Genomic DNA, 14,779 nt, shown 5'->3' with positions numbered 1-14,779 from the left:
GAATCAGAACCTTCTTGATGAACTTCTTGTAGACTGCTAAATAGTAAATAAGGGCAAAAGAGTCTATCATTGTGATGTGTTTAGTATTAATTTTTCTTACTGATCCTTTCGACCAAAAATGAAAAGCTTCCCCCTGCCTCTTTTCAGATTGCTAGTGTTTTATATGGTCTTATTTTCTGTTTGCCAGTCCATCTTTCCGGGTTAAATTTGAAAGTGGCTTTTATTTTTGTGTAGGTGTGTGACAGAAAAGTGTCTGAAAGCCAAACAAGGTATTCCTCTTGTGTACAGCAGTCGTAATATTGAGATATAATTGCAGATTTTGTTGCCTCAGATTAGTATTCATGTAACATTTGACATTGGAAAGCTGCTTTCATGGAGTTAGTATCCTTAGAGCTTGCAGCAGGAAACTTTGCTCTTCTTTGTTCTTATTTGAGAAGTGATGAAGCCAAAGCTCACATAATTTATAATTTCCCTAAGATCACAGAGCCAGTTTAATAGGTTTGTGTTTCAGAGTCGATTTTTAAAATGGCTTGGAAAACATCCTGTGTTGTTGACCACATAAATTTCAAATTAATATATTTTTTCAGCCCCAAGAATTTGTTTTGGATCACTTTACTAATGGCTGCTTTTGCATTTATTCTTAGAAACTATACAAACTGAAATACTGAAATTTTGTTTAAGTTTAGGAGAAACTTTTCTTTTTGATTATATCAAAATGGACATTATCTATGGAGATCAGTGAGTACCCAGAAATAGCATAGGAGTTATGTTGGGTCCCAATCACTGAATAAAGTTCATTCACTAGTTCAGAAATAAAAAATAGCTCTTTATCATTATCAGCCCTCTCTGTGGGATAAACAAGACTTTATTAAATGGAGGTTTTGAGAATAAGTCCTTGGACCTGCGTTGTAATTGGAACAGCCATGTTGAATGGCGCTGTAACCAGATTGTACTTTTTGGAATGATAACTTAGGAATCTAACACTTCGGCTATTTTATTCAGTATTTCTTTTGGATACTTAGTATGTGTTAACCTTATATGTAATGCATAATCCCATATATCATTTTTTTTAATAAAAAATCTTTAATAAATTGTTTCATTCTTGGGTGAAATATGGAATCACTTATTTGAGACTTGAATCTGCTTTAGTGTTATTATTTGAAATTCATTGTTATGAGATCAAGCCATATAAAATAATTTTACAATAGTTCTACAAAGTTATTAAGTTTATAAGGAAGATTCTGAGCCAGTTTTAAATATTACCTTTGACACATTCTTTCTATCTTTTCCTCTGTAGATAAACTTTGTTTCCTGATTTGATGTACACATTTCTTTTAAATCTTATTCAATGATGATATAATTGGTGATTTTATTGTCCTATGCTGGGTTTTCCCCTGAAACTTTTGAGTCTTGAACTTCTAATTGTTGCCCTGAAACTTTTGAGTTCTGAACTTTTAATTGTTTTCAGAATTAATGTCTTTTGGACGTTGAATTTGGGTTTTACATCATAAATGGCATATAGTACCCAGTTTTTAGAATATCCACATTTTTAAAAATGACATTGTGATAGTTTGAGGGAATACTTGAGGGCCTAATACGGTAGATGGTCATTCTTATAGCTGAAAACTTGGTATGATAAACAGGAGTCTGACCTGGCCGTTGCCTTTTCTCATCTGCAGGTGTGTGTGGTTTCAGCGCAGCATGGCTGTGGTCATCCGTTTGCAAGGTCTCCCAATTGTGGCGGGGACCATGGACATTCGCCACTTCTTCTCTGGATTGACCATTCCTGATGGGGGCGTGCATATTGTAGGGGGTGAACTGGGTGAGGCTTTCATCGTTTTTGCCACTGATGAAGATGCAAGGCTTGGTATGATGCGCACAGGTGGTACAATTAAAGGGTCAAAAGTAACACTGTTGTTGAGTAGTAAAACGGAAATGCAGAATATGATTGAACTGAGTCGTAGGCGTTTTGAAACTGCCAACCTAGATATACCACCGGCAAATGCTAGTAGATCAGGACCGCCACCTAGCTCAGGAATGAGTGGCAGGGTGAACTTGCCTACAACGGTACCCAACTTTAATAATCCTTCACCCAGTGTAGTTACTGCCACCACTTCTGTTCATGAAAGCAGCAAAAACATACAGACATTTTCCACAGCCAGCATAGGAACGGCTCCTCCAAATATGGGGGCTTCCTTTGGGAGCCCAACGTTTAGCTCAACTGTTCCGAGCACAGCCTCTCCAATGAACACAGTCCCACCTCCACCAATTCCTCCAATCCCAGCGATGCCATCTTTGCCGCCAATGCCGTCTATTCCCCCAATACCAGTTCCTCCTCCGGTACCTACAATGCCTCCTGTGCCTCCTGTGCCCCCAATCCCCCCAGTCCCTTCTGTGCCACCCATGACCCCGCTGCCACCCATGTCAGGCATGCCACCTTTGAACCCGCCACCTGTGGCACCTCTACCTGCTGGAATGAATGGCTCTGGAGCACCTGTGAATCTGAACAATAACCTGAACCCTGTGTTTCTGGGTCCATTGAATCCTGTTAATCCTGTCCAGATGAACTCGCAAAGCAGTGTGAAACCACTTCCCATCAACCCTGATGATCTGTATGTCAGTGTGCATGGAATGCCCTTTTCTGCAATGGAAAATGATGTCCGAGATTTTTTCCATGGGCTCCGTGTTGATGCGGTGCATTTGTTGAAAGATCATGTAGGTCGAAATAATGGGAATGGATTGGTTAAGTTTCTCTCCCCTCAAGATACATTTGAAGCTTTGAAACGAAACAGAATGCTGATGATTCAACGCTATGTGGAAGTTAGTCCTGCCACAGAGAGACAGTGGGTAGCTGCTGGAGGCCATATCACTTTTAAGCAAAGTATAGGACCTTCTGGACAAACCCATCCCCCTCCTCAGCCACTTCCCAGGTCAAAATCGCCCAGTGGGCAGAAAAGGTCAAGGTCAAGATCACCACATGAGGCTGGTTTTTGTGTTTACTTGAAAGGGCTGCCATTTGAAGCAGAAAACAAACATGTTATTGATTTTTTTAAAAAGTTGGATATTGTGGAAGATAGTATTTATATTGCTTATGGACCCAATGGGAAAGCAACGGGTGAAGGCTTCGTAGAGTTCAGGAATGAGGCTGACTATAAGGCTGCTCTGTGTCGTCATAAACAGTACATGGGTAATCGCTTTATTCAAGTTCATCCAATTACCAAGAAAGGTATGCTAGAAAAGATAGATATGATTCGAAAAAGACTGCAAAACTTCAGCTATGACCAGAGGGAAATGATGTTAAATCCGGAGGGGGATGTCACCTCTGCCAAAGTCTGTGCCCATATAACAAATATTCCCTTCAGCATTACCAAGATGGATGTTCTTCAGTTCCTAGAAGGAATCCCAGTGGATGAAAATGCTGTACATGTTCTTGTTGATAACAATGGGCAAGGTCTAGGACAGGCATTGGTTCAGTTTAAAAATGAAGATGATGCACGTAAGTCTGAACGCTTACACCGTAAAAAACTTAATGGGAGAGAAGCTTTTGTTCATGTAGTTTCTTTAGAAGATATGAGAGAGATTGAGAAAAATCCTCCTGCCCAAGGAAAAAAGGGGTTAAAGATGTCTGTGCCAGGTAATCCTGCAGTGCCAGGAATTCCCAATGTGGGAATGCCCAATGCGGGATTGCCCAGTTCAGGAATGCCCAGTGCGGGACTGCCTAATGCGGGAATGCCCAATGCGGGAATGCCTGCTGCAGGAATGCCTGCTGCGGGAATGCCCAATGCAGGAATTCCCAGTGCAGGCATGCCTGCTGCGGGAATGCCCGGTGTGGGAATGCCCGGTGCGGGAATGCCCAGTGCAGGAGGTGAAGAGCATGCCTTCTTGGCTGTAGGATCTAAGGAGGCCAACAGTGGGCCTCCATTTAACTTTCCTGGTAATTTTGGTGGGTCGAATGCCTTTGGACCACCACTCCCTCCTCCAGGATTAGGAGGGGCCTTTGGTGATGCTAGGCCTGGAATGCCTTCAGTTGGAAATAGTGGTTTGCCTGGTCTAGGACTGGATGTTCCAGGTTTTGGAGGTGGACCAAATAATTTAAGTGGACCAGGATTTGGAGGGGGCCCTCAGAATTTTGGAAATGGCCCTGGTAGTTTAGGTGGCCCCCCTGGCTTTGGAAGCGGGCCCCCTGGCCTTGGAAATGCCCCTGGGCATTTGAGTGGGCCTCCAGCCTTTGGTCCTGGCCCTGGCCCTGGCCCAATCCACATTGGTGGTCCTCCTGGCTTTGGATCTAGTTCTGGAAAACCAGGACCAACAATAATTAAAGTACAGAACATGCCCTTCACTGTGTCTATTGATGAGATTTTAGATTTCTTTTACGGTTATCAAGTGATCCCAGGCTCAGTGTGTTTAAAGTACAATGAAAAAGGTATGCCCACCGGTGAAGCTATGGTGGCTTTCGAATCTCGGGATGAAGCCACAGCTGCTGTCATTGACTTAAATGACAGACCTATTGGCTCTAGGAAAGTAAAACTTGTATTAGGGTAGCTGTTCACATCAATTCTTCATAGGGTAGATATAGTCTTCATAGTGCTGTGATTAATGCATTCAGATTGTTTTCCTAGTGTTTCCAGGTTAGAACCTGTGGATTCTTTCAATTGCATATAGATTGGTTTCCATAACATAGAGTGTTGGTTGACTGTTTACAGACGACTCACTACCGAGATAAACATTGCTGTATGTTATAGTAAAGCTGTCTCGAGAGAACACAAAAATGATTTTGGCTTACCATTAGAGAACCATTTGTAAAACTCAAATGACCACATAAAGCTTATCAAGGAGTCTAGATTGGTTTTTGTTTTATACCTTATGGATGAAGAAGATAGAAATGTCAATAGAGCTCATTAAGGGTGCTCTTGCCAGCTGCTGAAAAATAGAAGCTGGCTACTCTTGGAATTTGGTTCAAAGCTGGACAGATTTGCTTTGTTATAGGGTCAAAGCATTGTCTAAAGTTCTCGTTTTCTTTTAAAATTGAATAAAATCTCTGTATACAGATTCACTGTATGTACCTTTATTGCTTCTTGAGGGTTCTTGCTGTATAGACAGTCCTGCTTCTGAAGTTGCTGCTTTGTTTGCCTAATTGACTCATTTGTAAATGAGCAGAATTGCTTTGTTGTTGTTTTTCTATTATAAAACTCCACACTTGATTTGTGCTATAACCTTGAACTTTTAATTTCTATTGTCACACTTAAAACTGTGTGGAATAAGACATTTGCCACAAAAGTAAAACACAGAGTCCTCTACCTACCAGAGCCTTTTTGGTTTGACCGCCGAGTTGTAGTTTAGTCAGTTTAAAAACCGTACCTGTTGTTTGGACGGCATAAAAAAACAGAAATCACTTTTGGTAATCATTGTTTAAGATGCCTGAGTTGAAATCCTGCCCAAGATGGACTCTAATGTTCTGGCAATTTCCTTCTGTCCCAAATTTATATGAAATGACTTGTAAAACTAAACAAAAAAGGGTCCATTCATAAGAAAGCATCATTATATATAGGTTTTTAAAATTGAAGTTGAAATTGTTAGTTTTGTTAACTCTTTAATAGTGTGATAGGAAAAGATCCATAAACTAGCCCATAGATTGATACATACTTAATCCTGTTACTTGGAGGCTTTTTGGTCTAGTTGTTTGATCAGGAGCCTGTTTACAAAAATTCTAAGGAGTACAAGTGCCGCTGCTAGATGGGAGAGAATTGAGACTCCTTGCCCTTTCATACTTTGGCATTCAGGACACCAAGGCAGGAGGACCACATGGGTTCTGGTTGGTGAGTGTCCTTGTCATGAAAACATTTGCCTTACAACGTCCGACTCATTGCCGCAAAAGGCTCTACTTATGGTTACTTTTCTTAAAATGCTCTAAAGACGTGTCACATATAAACGGAATGGGAGATTGGTGAGATATCATGAAAAACAAATTTGTCTTTTACATGGGCCTCTGTCTTGGTTTAAAACATCCCCAACATTTCCTACCAATCAATGTACTTACAAAAGGGTCAGCCTTTTAAAAGAAGTATTTTCTATTTAAGAAAAATAGTGCCTTTTTGGTGTTGCAATTCAGCAGAACGCTTAAATACAGCGTCTCTTGTAATTTAGAGTTAAGAGTGGCAACAGTTTCATTTGTGTGGTAAGATTTGGAAAGCCTTTTCATCACTACAATCTTAGAGGATTGACAGTACAGGATTTTTTGTTTAGGGAAAGGATTATTTAGACTTTCAAAGACGAAATGGCTGTGTTGTGGGTCTTTTGGTAATTCACAAATACAAATTTGCTTTGACAGATCACTAGATAATTGCCTCCTCAACTAAAAAAGCAATATGTTTGTATATGCTGTTCAATTTAAGTTTTCTGTTAAGTAATCATCTCTCATTCCAAAGACAGAGTGCAAAAAACTTCAGCGCTGCTTGGGAATCTTATTTCAACTGCAGATTATTTTCCCAATTGGAAAGCTATTTTCATTTTAGAAAAATGGGTTGTTTGAAGATGAAAGTTTTTATTTTTCACAATTTATTTTGGTTATGTGTTCATAAATTCTTATTAAATATTTCATATACTTTATTGCAACTACTTTGTTATTCCTACATTTTAGATAAATGCTAAAAAGGAAAACTTGATTTAATTGTTCACCAAATTAAATAAATTGAGAAAATAGTGGTTTGTGTAGAAATTGGAGAGAATTGTGTTTTCATATTTGGTCAAATCACAACAGTGCTTCTCTTGTTGTGAAATGTAATTAAATACTTTGCCCTCTGGAACTTGATTTTTGTGTATCTGAGACTTATTAACATAGTGCTAACTGCTAAGCATACTGTTCATCTAGTTCTGATTGGAGTTTGAGTTTTTAAAAAATTCTTGAAAATATGTTCTGTGAAACTATTCATACCTCTCTTCCTGCAAATTTTCTCCTAAGAATAAGGTTTGGGATGAAAATTTACATTATTTTCTCATTTGCTTTGTATGGTATGAAGGATTTGTAAAGCTTTGCTCAAAGTTTTGTGCATTTGTTAACACTATCATGATATTTTCAATCTTCTGTGTAAATTTTATTGCCTGTTTTTGGTGACTCTGACATTAATAGAAGAGAAACTTCTCCATTAGGTTTAGTGGGTCCCCCCTCCATTTTATTGCTTTGTTTTTTTTTAGTCTAAAGGGTCAGTGAAATCTATAAAATGTATTTTATAAATAAGCAAACTTGTAAACTTTTCCTGAACATGAGTGAAACATTTAGTTCATAAGCAACATTTGGAGGTGTGTTCTGTGCACTGTAGTTTGGATGTAGAATTATTAGTGGCTTTTTTTTTTTTTAACACAACACTGTTAAGTGATAAGTTTCTAGCTTTGTGCTTCAAGTTGTCAAAGCATTGATAGTGGAAATTCCATTAGGAAACTTTATTTGGAATTTCGGAGAGTAATATTCAGTGTAATTAGGTCAGTCTTAACCCACTGGATGAAAATATAGGGCTGTGTATGGAAGTAAACAGACATACATTTTGGATGGAAATACCTTGGATGAAAATAAGGATGCACAAAAGCCTTAATCAAGCTGAGTCCCTTTTATTGGATTCTGTCATTGTGTACAGGTGTGGGTCAAGTGTTTAAAAATAAATTCACTAATCAGTTGAAGAACACTTTAAAAATGAGTAAAGAAGATGTAAAATTGCTGCTAGTTAAATTTTCTGGAAAGAATTTCTGGCAGTGATTACTTAAAAAAATTATTTCACACTCTTGCAAACATTTAAATTGTTATACTGGCAGTTCTGTAGTAGTCCAAACTTTAGAAAGCAGACACAATAGAATGACGTATTGCCAATATGGCCGCAACATTGCCAGCAAAATACTGCCTTGGCTTCATTCAGCAGATTTTTGTTTTTATAGATGAAGTCTTGAATATTGTTCAATAAACTTGTCACGAAATAAAACAGGCTGATGCTTTTAATGCTTTTAACTGCACAGACGTACTCTGTTGAGCTATACCATTAGATATTTTTGGGTCTTTTAAAAAACTGTTGAAAATATTTTGTGCCTTTGGAAACGTGGCTTTGGTGATCTTGGAGGTAACGATTGTTGCTTATCCTTGTCTGCTAATGCTGAAGTATGGAAAGAAGAGGATACCTGGAACTGCAGGGAGGAATCTTGATTCTAGGTCAAATCTGTGGTGTCCACTTTTTCAGACTTACTATGTGTGTTTTGCTAGCAAGCCACTTTGTTAATGTGGGCTGAGAAAGAACTGGAAACCAGATGCTCCTTTTCATGAAAGGAGTCCTAAAGGGGGCTGTGAATTTAATTTGTTTTTTAATGGTTAGGAAATGGGAAAAGAAATATTCAGAATATATTGTCACTTGCACATACCTTTAAAACTTTGTTTTCCTTCTTCGTTTTTGCATGAGTATGTTAGGTATTTTAGGTGGGGAAGTGGGGCGAGAAATCAAAAATACTGCTGCTTTCTGATACTGATGCTCTGATTTTGTCCTTTCCATGTTTGTTTAACTTCTACTGAAAAAAAAAAATAGCAAATAAAAAGTTTCCAGAAACTCCATAGAGTCTCTTTAAAAAAAAAACAAAAAACTGAATTGGAGTTGCAGAGAAATTAGCGGGCTGTTCCAAAACTCTTGAAAAATGTTTATAACTTGTTTCTTTATCATGAAAATTTTAGCTTGAATTTGAGTTTGAATCCCTGGCTTGTTTGAGAAAGTTTTAGACTAGACGTAATAAATTCCAGGTAGTTGCTGAGCTGTTTTTAAAATTGTGACCGTTTGACTAAGCATTTGAAAAATTACAGAATGAAATCAGCTGTTTGAAATATCCAGAATGGGCTTTATCATCTTAAAAGGGTGGACTGTGTGCTAATATGTCTCCTTTTCTTGATGAGGAGAGATCACTCAATTTCTATAATTCATGGTTGTCTGCTTTCCATTGTTTACAGCAAGTAATTGTCTTGTCAATTATGTGCACTGCCACCATTCTCCTTATCCCCAAAAGTGGAGTTTTTAATGGGATATGGTAGACTCCAAACTTAATGGCTATTCTTTTTAATTAAAAAAAATTGCTTGATATTCCGCTTCCTCTTTAGCATGGAATCTGGTAGATGACATTAACTTACTTTAAAATGTTCTTGGAAGAGTGTACTCTGGTGGTGGCACAATCCTCTGATGCTGTGGTGACTTTGGGGAAACTCTTCTGTTCAACCAATAAGCGGGCTCATCTCTTGTTGGTGCCTGCTTGTGTAAATCTTAATTCTTCACTGTGCTGTTCTTGGATTTGTTCTTGGTGCCTTAGCTATTTTGTGCCAGAGGATCTCGCAAGCATATGGCTCCTTTTCTGGATCACCATAACTAGCAACTAGCAACCAAGGCACTGCTTTTCTACATACTGTTCTCCTACTGAAGGGGCAGAAAGCCACCTGGGGCAAACATTCCAGCCCCAGCGACCGAAGGGCAGCACTCTTAAAACTCTGGAGAAAGGAAAGTAGTGCTCATTAACCATATTCCATGAATTCTGTTGAGAGCCCCAGGAACCTCTCCTTAGCAGAAATATTAACCATTAGGTCATAGAGACTAAGCAAACACCAGCGTAGAGAAGTGGGTAAATAGCACAGCAGAACATTGGAATTGGCCCTCTAGCTGCTTCAGACATCTGGACTCTGATTTTAGTGACTTAATAGTTTCTTATCAGTTTCCCTAGTCAACCGATGACTTCCCATTTCATGTCAAGTGAAGGAGGTGGCCCCTGTTTGGGGAAAATAGAGCCGTGACCAGGCAGAGAACATAATTCAATATGGACAGAGTCAAAGATGTTAAATAATCATAACACATCCCAGTATTCCAGTATCAGACTGCTCCTTGGTGTTCGATTCCCTGTCTGTTTTGATGCTATCAATTTTCCTTTCTCATCTGCTTATACAGTAAGCTTGCCTAGTAACCAGCACTATTAAATTTTACTTAGACTGAAGCCCCCTCACCACTCTCTCTGTAGCCCTGACTTAATTAAGTTGGAGTGAGTGTGAGTTCACTTACAGCTCTTGATTAGTGAAGTAAGATTTGTCATTTATGCATTTGTGCTACACATAAAATGTAACCACCACATTGTACAAGAAGTCACTTGTTAGCCCTTGCAGAGTGGGAAAGTCTTAAGGGTAAGGAAGTTCAGCTGCTTAGGGGGTCTTAAACCATACTAACAGGTGGTATTGCTAATTTCCTCTTTTGTCTTTTGTTCCGCACTTCCCTACATGTTGGGTTGCGATACAAAAAATGTCATATCCTTTATACATAACTCCTTTCTGTGGTGTGGGCCCAGGAGGATCCCTCTGCTGTAAATCTGGCTTAGGTGGTAGAAGGACTTGCATTAGTTGCATTACTCTTACTGAAGTAAATTAATGCTAATCACCTTTGCTTCTGTGACCACTGAATTGGCAGGTTGGAACTGGAAACATCTGTTACCGACAATTTCACATGGATATACAGCCTAGCCATATAACTCATGCTAAGTAAGTGTTTTAAGCAGTGTTGTGCACCTAGCACTTATACATTGTGTTGGAAAAGGAAGTATAAAGGATACCTGTTCTTCAGTGTCTTAAAAAAAGACTTAAATGTCTTAAAAAGTCTTAAGACTTAAAAGTTATGATACAAGTGCTCAGTTGTATATATACAAGGTATATATACTCATGACCCACTGGAACTATCAATAGATAAATGGATTCCTAACCGGTTGCTAAATGGTGGGACAGCAACAAGTGTAACAGAAGCCTTACGTGTGATCTCTAACTAGGGTTCTTGGGGACACGATATTTGTTAGTTTAGTAGAAGGAAGTGATTGTGTGAGGCAGCACAGTGGCAGTATCTAAAATTCTGCCTGTCCTGAGAGCTTTTAAGTTGTCCCGTAACAGCATAGCTTGAGGTTCCAGCAGCCCAAGTGGTATGACTGAGCTGAATGGTCTGCAGGGCAGGCAGACAAGGCAAGGGTTGGTTCTAGGGATGTGTTGACCTAGCAGAGGGCCAGAACCTTTTCCCTTTTTAACAGTCTTTGAGTAGCTGCCAGATTATACTTTTTATAAACAAGCGGTCTAGTAAGACATTCATAAACCCTTCAGAATTGTGAATTTCCACATCAGCTTAACCACTTACATGCATAGTGGTTATGCATTCCTTTCTGGGCTTAGATACATTCGAAACAGTGTTAGCTTTTCTGTGTAAAATGTCCACCTTTTAGTTCTTCTTAACCAGCACTGTCCAATAGAATTTTCTGCAATGGAAGTGTTCTCATCTGCACTAATGCAGTAATTGAATTATATGTGACTAGTGGAGAAGGAAATGGCAACCCACTCCAGTGTTCTTGCCTGGAGAATCCCAGGGATGAGGAGCCTGATGGGCTGCCGTCTGTGGGGTCGCACAGAGTCGGACACGACTGCAGCGACTTAGCAGCAGCAGCAGTGGCTACTGTACTGAGCAGCACAGGTGTAGATATTTTCGGCAGCACTGTCCAATAGAAAAAAGAATCAGTGTCATTTAAAATTTTCCAGTAGCCACATTTAAAAGATTGAAACAAGTGAAATTTAAGAATATAATTTACCCCAGTAGATCTTAAATGTTACAATTTCTTTAAATACACTCAATGCAAGATTATTGAACTATTTTACATTCCTTTTTTTGTACTAAGATTTCAAGATTCAATGTATATTTTATAGCACATTATGACTTGAACTAAGCGATTTATGGGGTTGCAAAGAGTTGGACACGACTGAGCGACTGAACTGAACTGAAGCATATTTTAGGTGGTGAATAGCCACATGTGGTTCAAAACTACCCTTTTGGACAGCCCAGATTTACAATATAAAAAAAGTATTCCCTGTCATTTCTCTCTTAGTTCTGCTGCCTCTTTCAGCTGTTTCTTCACTTTTGGGTGTTTGAATGTTGTTGCATTCCTGCTAACTTTTACCCCTCCTGTTGTGTTTGCAGGCTTGTTTTGTTTTTGAGAACTTGCCTCAGTTACCTTTCTTACGGGCTGCCCTGGAGGTTAACTAGGTGACAGTTTTATGTTGTAAAAGCCTTGATCCTGCAACCAGCAGCAGCCACAGAACTAGAATCTACCTCCACCCCACACCCCATCCATAATGGCAAGTGGGCAAATCCGCGTGTGTCTGTAATGTGTCTTCATTTTTTAAATCCTCATTTTAACTTCTCAACTTACATAGAAATTCTGAAGATCCACCCGTCTTAAGTTCTCCCATGTATGCCTTGTAAATTTATTCCAGTGAGGGGGCTTACATTATCAACTGTAGGTAGGACTATTTTCCAAAGGCTCTGGTTCTGCTGCTTTTGTTCATTATCTAAGCTCCTTTTGTGCCATTGGTCACATTGCACACTGGAGATGCCTTCTTGTTGATGTCCTTGTCCTGGAGATGCTGAGGAAGGTGGTCTAGTACTGTTGTCTCAGACACACTGCAGGCAATAGAGGCAGATGTCTCTATTATTTAAAGAACATGGATTAATATATATAGATTTCAGCAGGGCAGGTTGAAGGCAGAGGTGACTGCCCAGTTGGTGTTCTTTGAAATTTTTGGTATAATTCATTTTCTGAAGCAAATTCTACTTTAAGTGCTATTATTCATGCTTGTTATTTAAAGTTTATTCCTTTGAAAAAACGTTATAAATATGGAGTACCACAGTGTCTGCATTCCTGCCTTGGCAGACAAATAGGGAAAGAAGATGTATGGTGGATGCAGAATTATTTTTGATCTGTGTGCGAAGTTAGTGTAGATCGTGAGAAGAGGCCACATGAGCCCACTGCTCTTTTAGTGGCCAAGTGGGTTTTGGATTGAATTGGATTACAAAGTGTGGTATGTTGGTAAAATGGGTGGAAACCACATCCTCAGGGAATCAGGTGGTTCACCCAAGTTACTGTGTGTTGCAGAACACATTTCCTTTCTCTGTCTTCAGTGGGATTAATAGGATTAATTAACAAAATGGGATTAAGTTAGATAATCTCATTATGTCTGGTTTTAAACTTCTTTGAACCCAGCCATTTCATTTCTTTCTGGAAATCTGTAGTTAATTTGAACCTTGAATGAAACACCATTGGAACTAAAAATATTGGTCTGGCTATCGTTTTATGGCTTTTCCTGAGTGATAGCGTTTTCACATTTAAGCTTGAAGATTTCATTAGGAGAGGAAAGGGTCGTCGTTTCCCTTTTTTAGAGGCTGTTCCTTTCCTGCCAGTTAAGTTCTCTGGAGCAGGTAGACCAGAGGTGATCCCCTGGTGTCAACCACCCAGTAGGTAATGAAACAGTAAAAGGAAGCATTTATGAGCACTGAACAGAGGAGCAATCAACACATGTAGGGCACTTTCCACAGTTGATCCCATTTAAGTCTCACAACAATCCTGTAAAGTTGACATTATTATTATCCCCACTTTACAGATGGGAGAAATCCAGGCAATCAGAAGCAAAATAACTTGCCCAAAGTCTCTTTGATAAGGGAAAGAAATGATCATCCGTCTGTATGACTCGAGGCAGAGCCCCTCCTTTCCTTAGCTGTTTCCTGCCTCTCCTTGACCTTTGGGTGTTGGGATGCAGGGAGGTACGGGAGGCCATTGGCATCACTCTTCTCATGGATCCTGAGCCAACTGGGGAAGGGGCTCCAGCCTTTTGCCTGTAATCCAATTGCTTATTTTGAAGTTAGAAGGTGGAGGCTTTGTTTAAGCTCATTCAAAGTCATGAGGAAAACAACTTCCACTCTGATACAGTCTTATCGTGCTTTGAAGGCCATGTGTTCCTTCTTGGTTTGATTCCTTCCCCATATTCTCTCCTTAAGCTAGCTTCCCTTTGGAGAGTTGAACACAAATGGTTGGATTTGCCCATATTTGGACAAGTCTTTTGGGGACATTGGCGTTGGATCAGTGGCTTCCAAACTTTCTTGGCCACAAAAATATAGCAGGATGAGAAACCCTGCTACCATTTACTATACCATATTTTCCCACTTTTCACTTTTTGGGTGAACATGCACATCTTAAGCTTTTTTTTTTTTTTTTTTCGATCCCATGGACTATAGCCCACCAGGCTCCTCTGTCCGTGAGATTTCCCAGGCAAGAATACTGGAGTGGATTGCCATTTCCTTCTCCAATCTTAAGCTTTTTAGTATTGCCAAGTACTACTTGACAACCAGACTTCTTAATCTATGGATCTAAACCAAATATTGCTTATGATTTTAGTTTATAAATACAATTTTAGTAGCCATTAGTCATATGTATGAATAAAGAATTTTGTGGTAAGGATTTGCATATTTGGTTCAGCTTGTGACCCAAAATGACTGTCCCTTAGGCTACTGATTTAAATTTGGGGAATTCCTGAGTTACGAGAAAGGGGTAAAAATACTTGTGTTCCTTCATGTCTCTTGACGCAGAGAGGGAAAGGAAGAGTGGTGGAAATGGGTGTAGTTTGTCTTTTCAATCTTATGAGAAGAGAGGATTCCATGAGTGGTTTTCTCCCCATTGGGAGCTTATGGAGACCTTCCTGATGGGTTTTCAAGATTTGATCCAGCGTGTGAGCTGCTGCAGCGTGCCAAGGTAGGCAACAGGAGTGAGAACATGGCTCTGGTTTGTGAATGAGTGATCCTGCCATACAGATGGGTGCTCTGTTCTTCCTCATAGCCTGGAAATAGGGTCGACGGCTGGTGCTTTGCCTTGTTAGGCTTTTGGGAATGGAGGAAGGCAGTGTAATAACTCCTGAGTGTGAAGGACT

The 14,779-nt window shown here is 39.5% G+C and overlaps 1 protein-coding gene across 12 annotated transcripts in view; it reads left to right on the top strand.

The window, feature by feature from the left end:
* The window catches only part of CPNE1 (copine 1), a 37,771-nt gene that overhangs the window by 6,464 nt on the left and 16,528 nt on the right, over positions 1 to 14,779 (top strand). For 4 of the 12 annotated variants that reach the window (XM_043478426.1, XM_043478429.1, XM_043478427.1 and 1 more), the window contains one exon: positions 1,680 to 6,808. The exons of 5 other annotated variants lie outside the window; for them this stretch is intronic. In XM_043478426.1, coding sequence (XP_043334361.1) covers positions 1,702 to 4,542 — 2,841 coding nt within the window. In that variant the 5' untranslated portion in view covers positions 1,680 to 1,701 and the 3' untranslated portion in view covers positions 4,543 to 6,808. Of the gene's footprint in view, positions 1 to 1,679; positions 6,809 to 14,779 lie in introns of those variants that run through there. 3 more of the 12 variants (XM_043478433.1, XM_043478430.1, XM_043478431.1) reach the window with 3 other exon arrangements.

The sequence above is a fragment of the Cervus canadensis genome, chromosome 10 (genome assembly GCF_019320065.1).
Source record: "Cervus canadensis isolate Bull #8, Minnesota chromosome 10, ASM1932006v1, whole genome shotgun sequence".
NCBI lineage: Eukaryota > Metazoa > Chordata > Mammalia > Artiodactyla > Cervidae > Cervus > Cervus canadensis.
The sequence above is the reverse complement of the archived record's forward strand: the minus strand, read 5'-3'. Positions and strand labels throughout refer to the sequence as shown.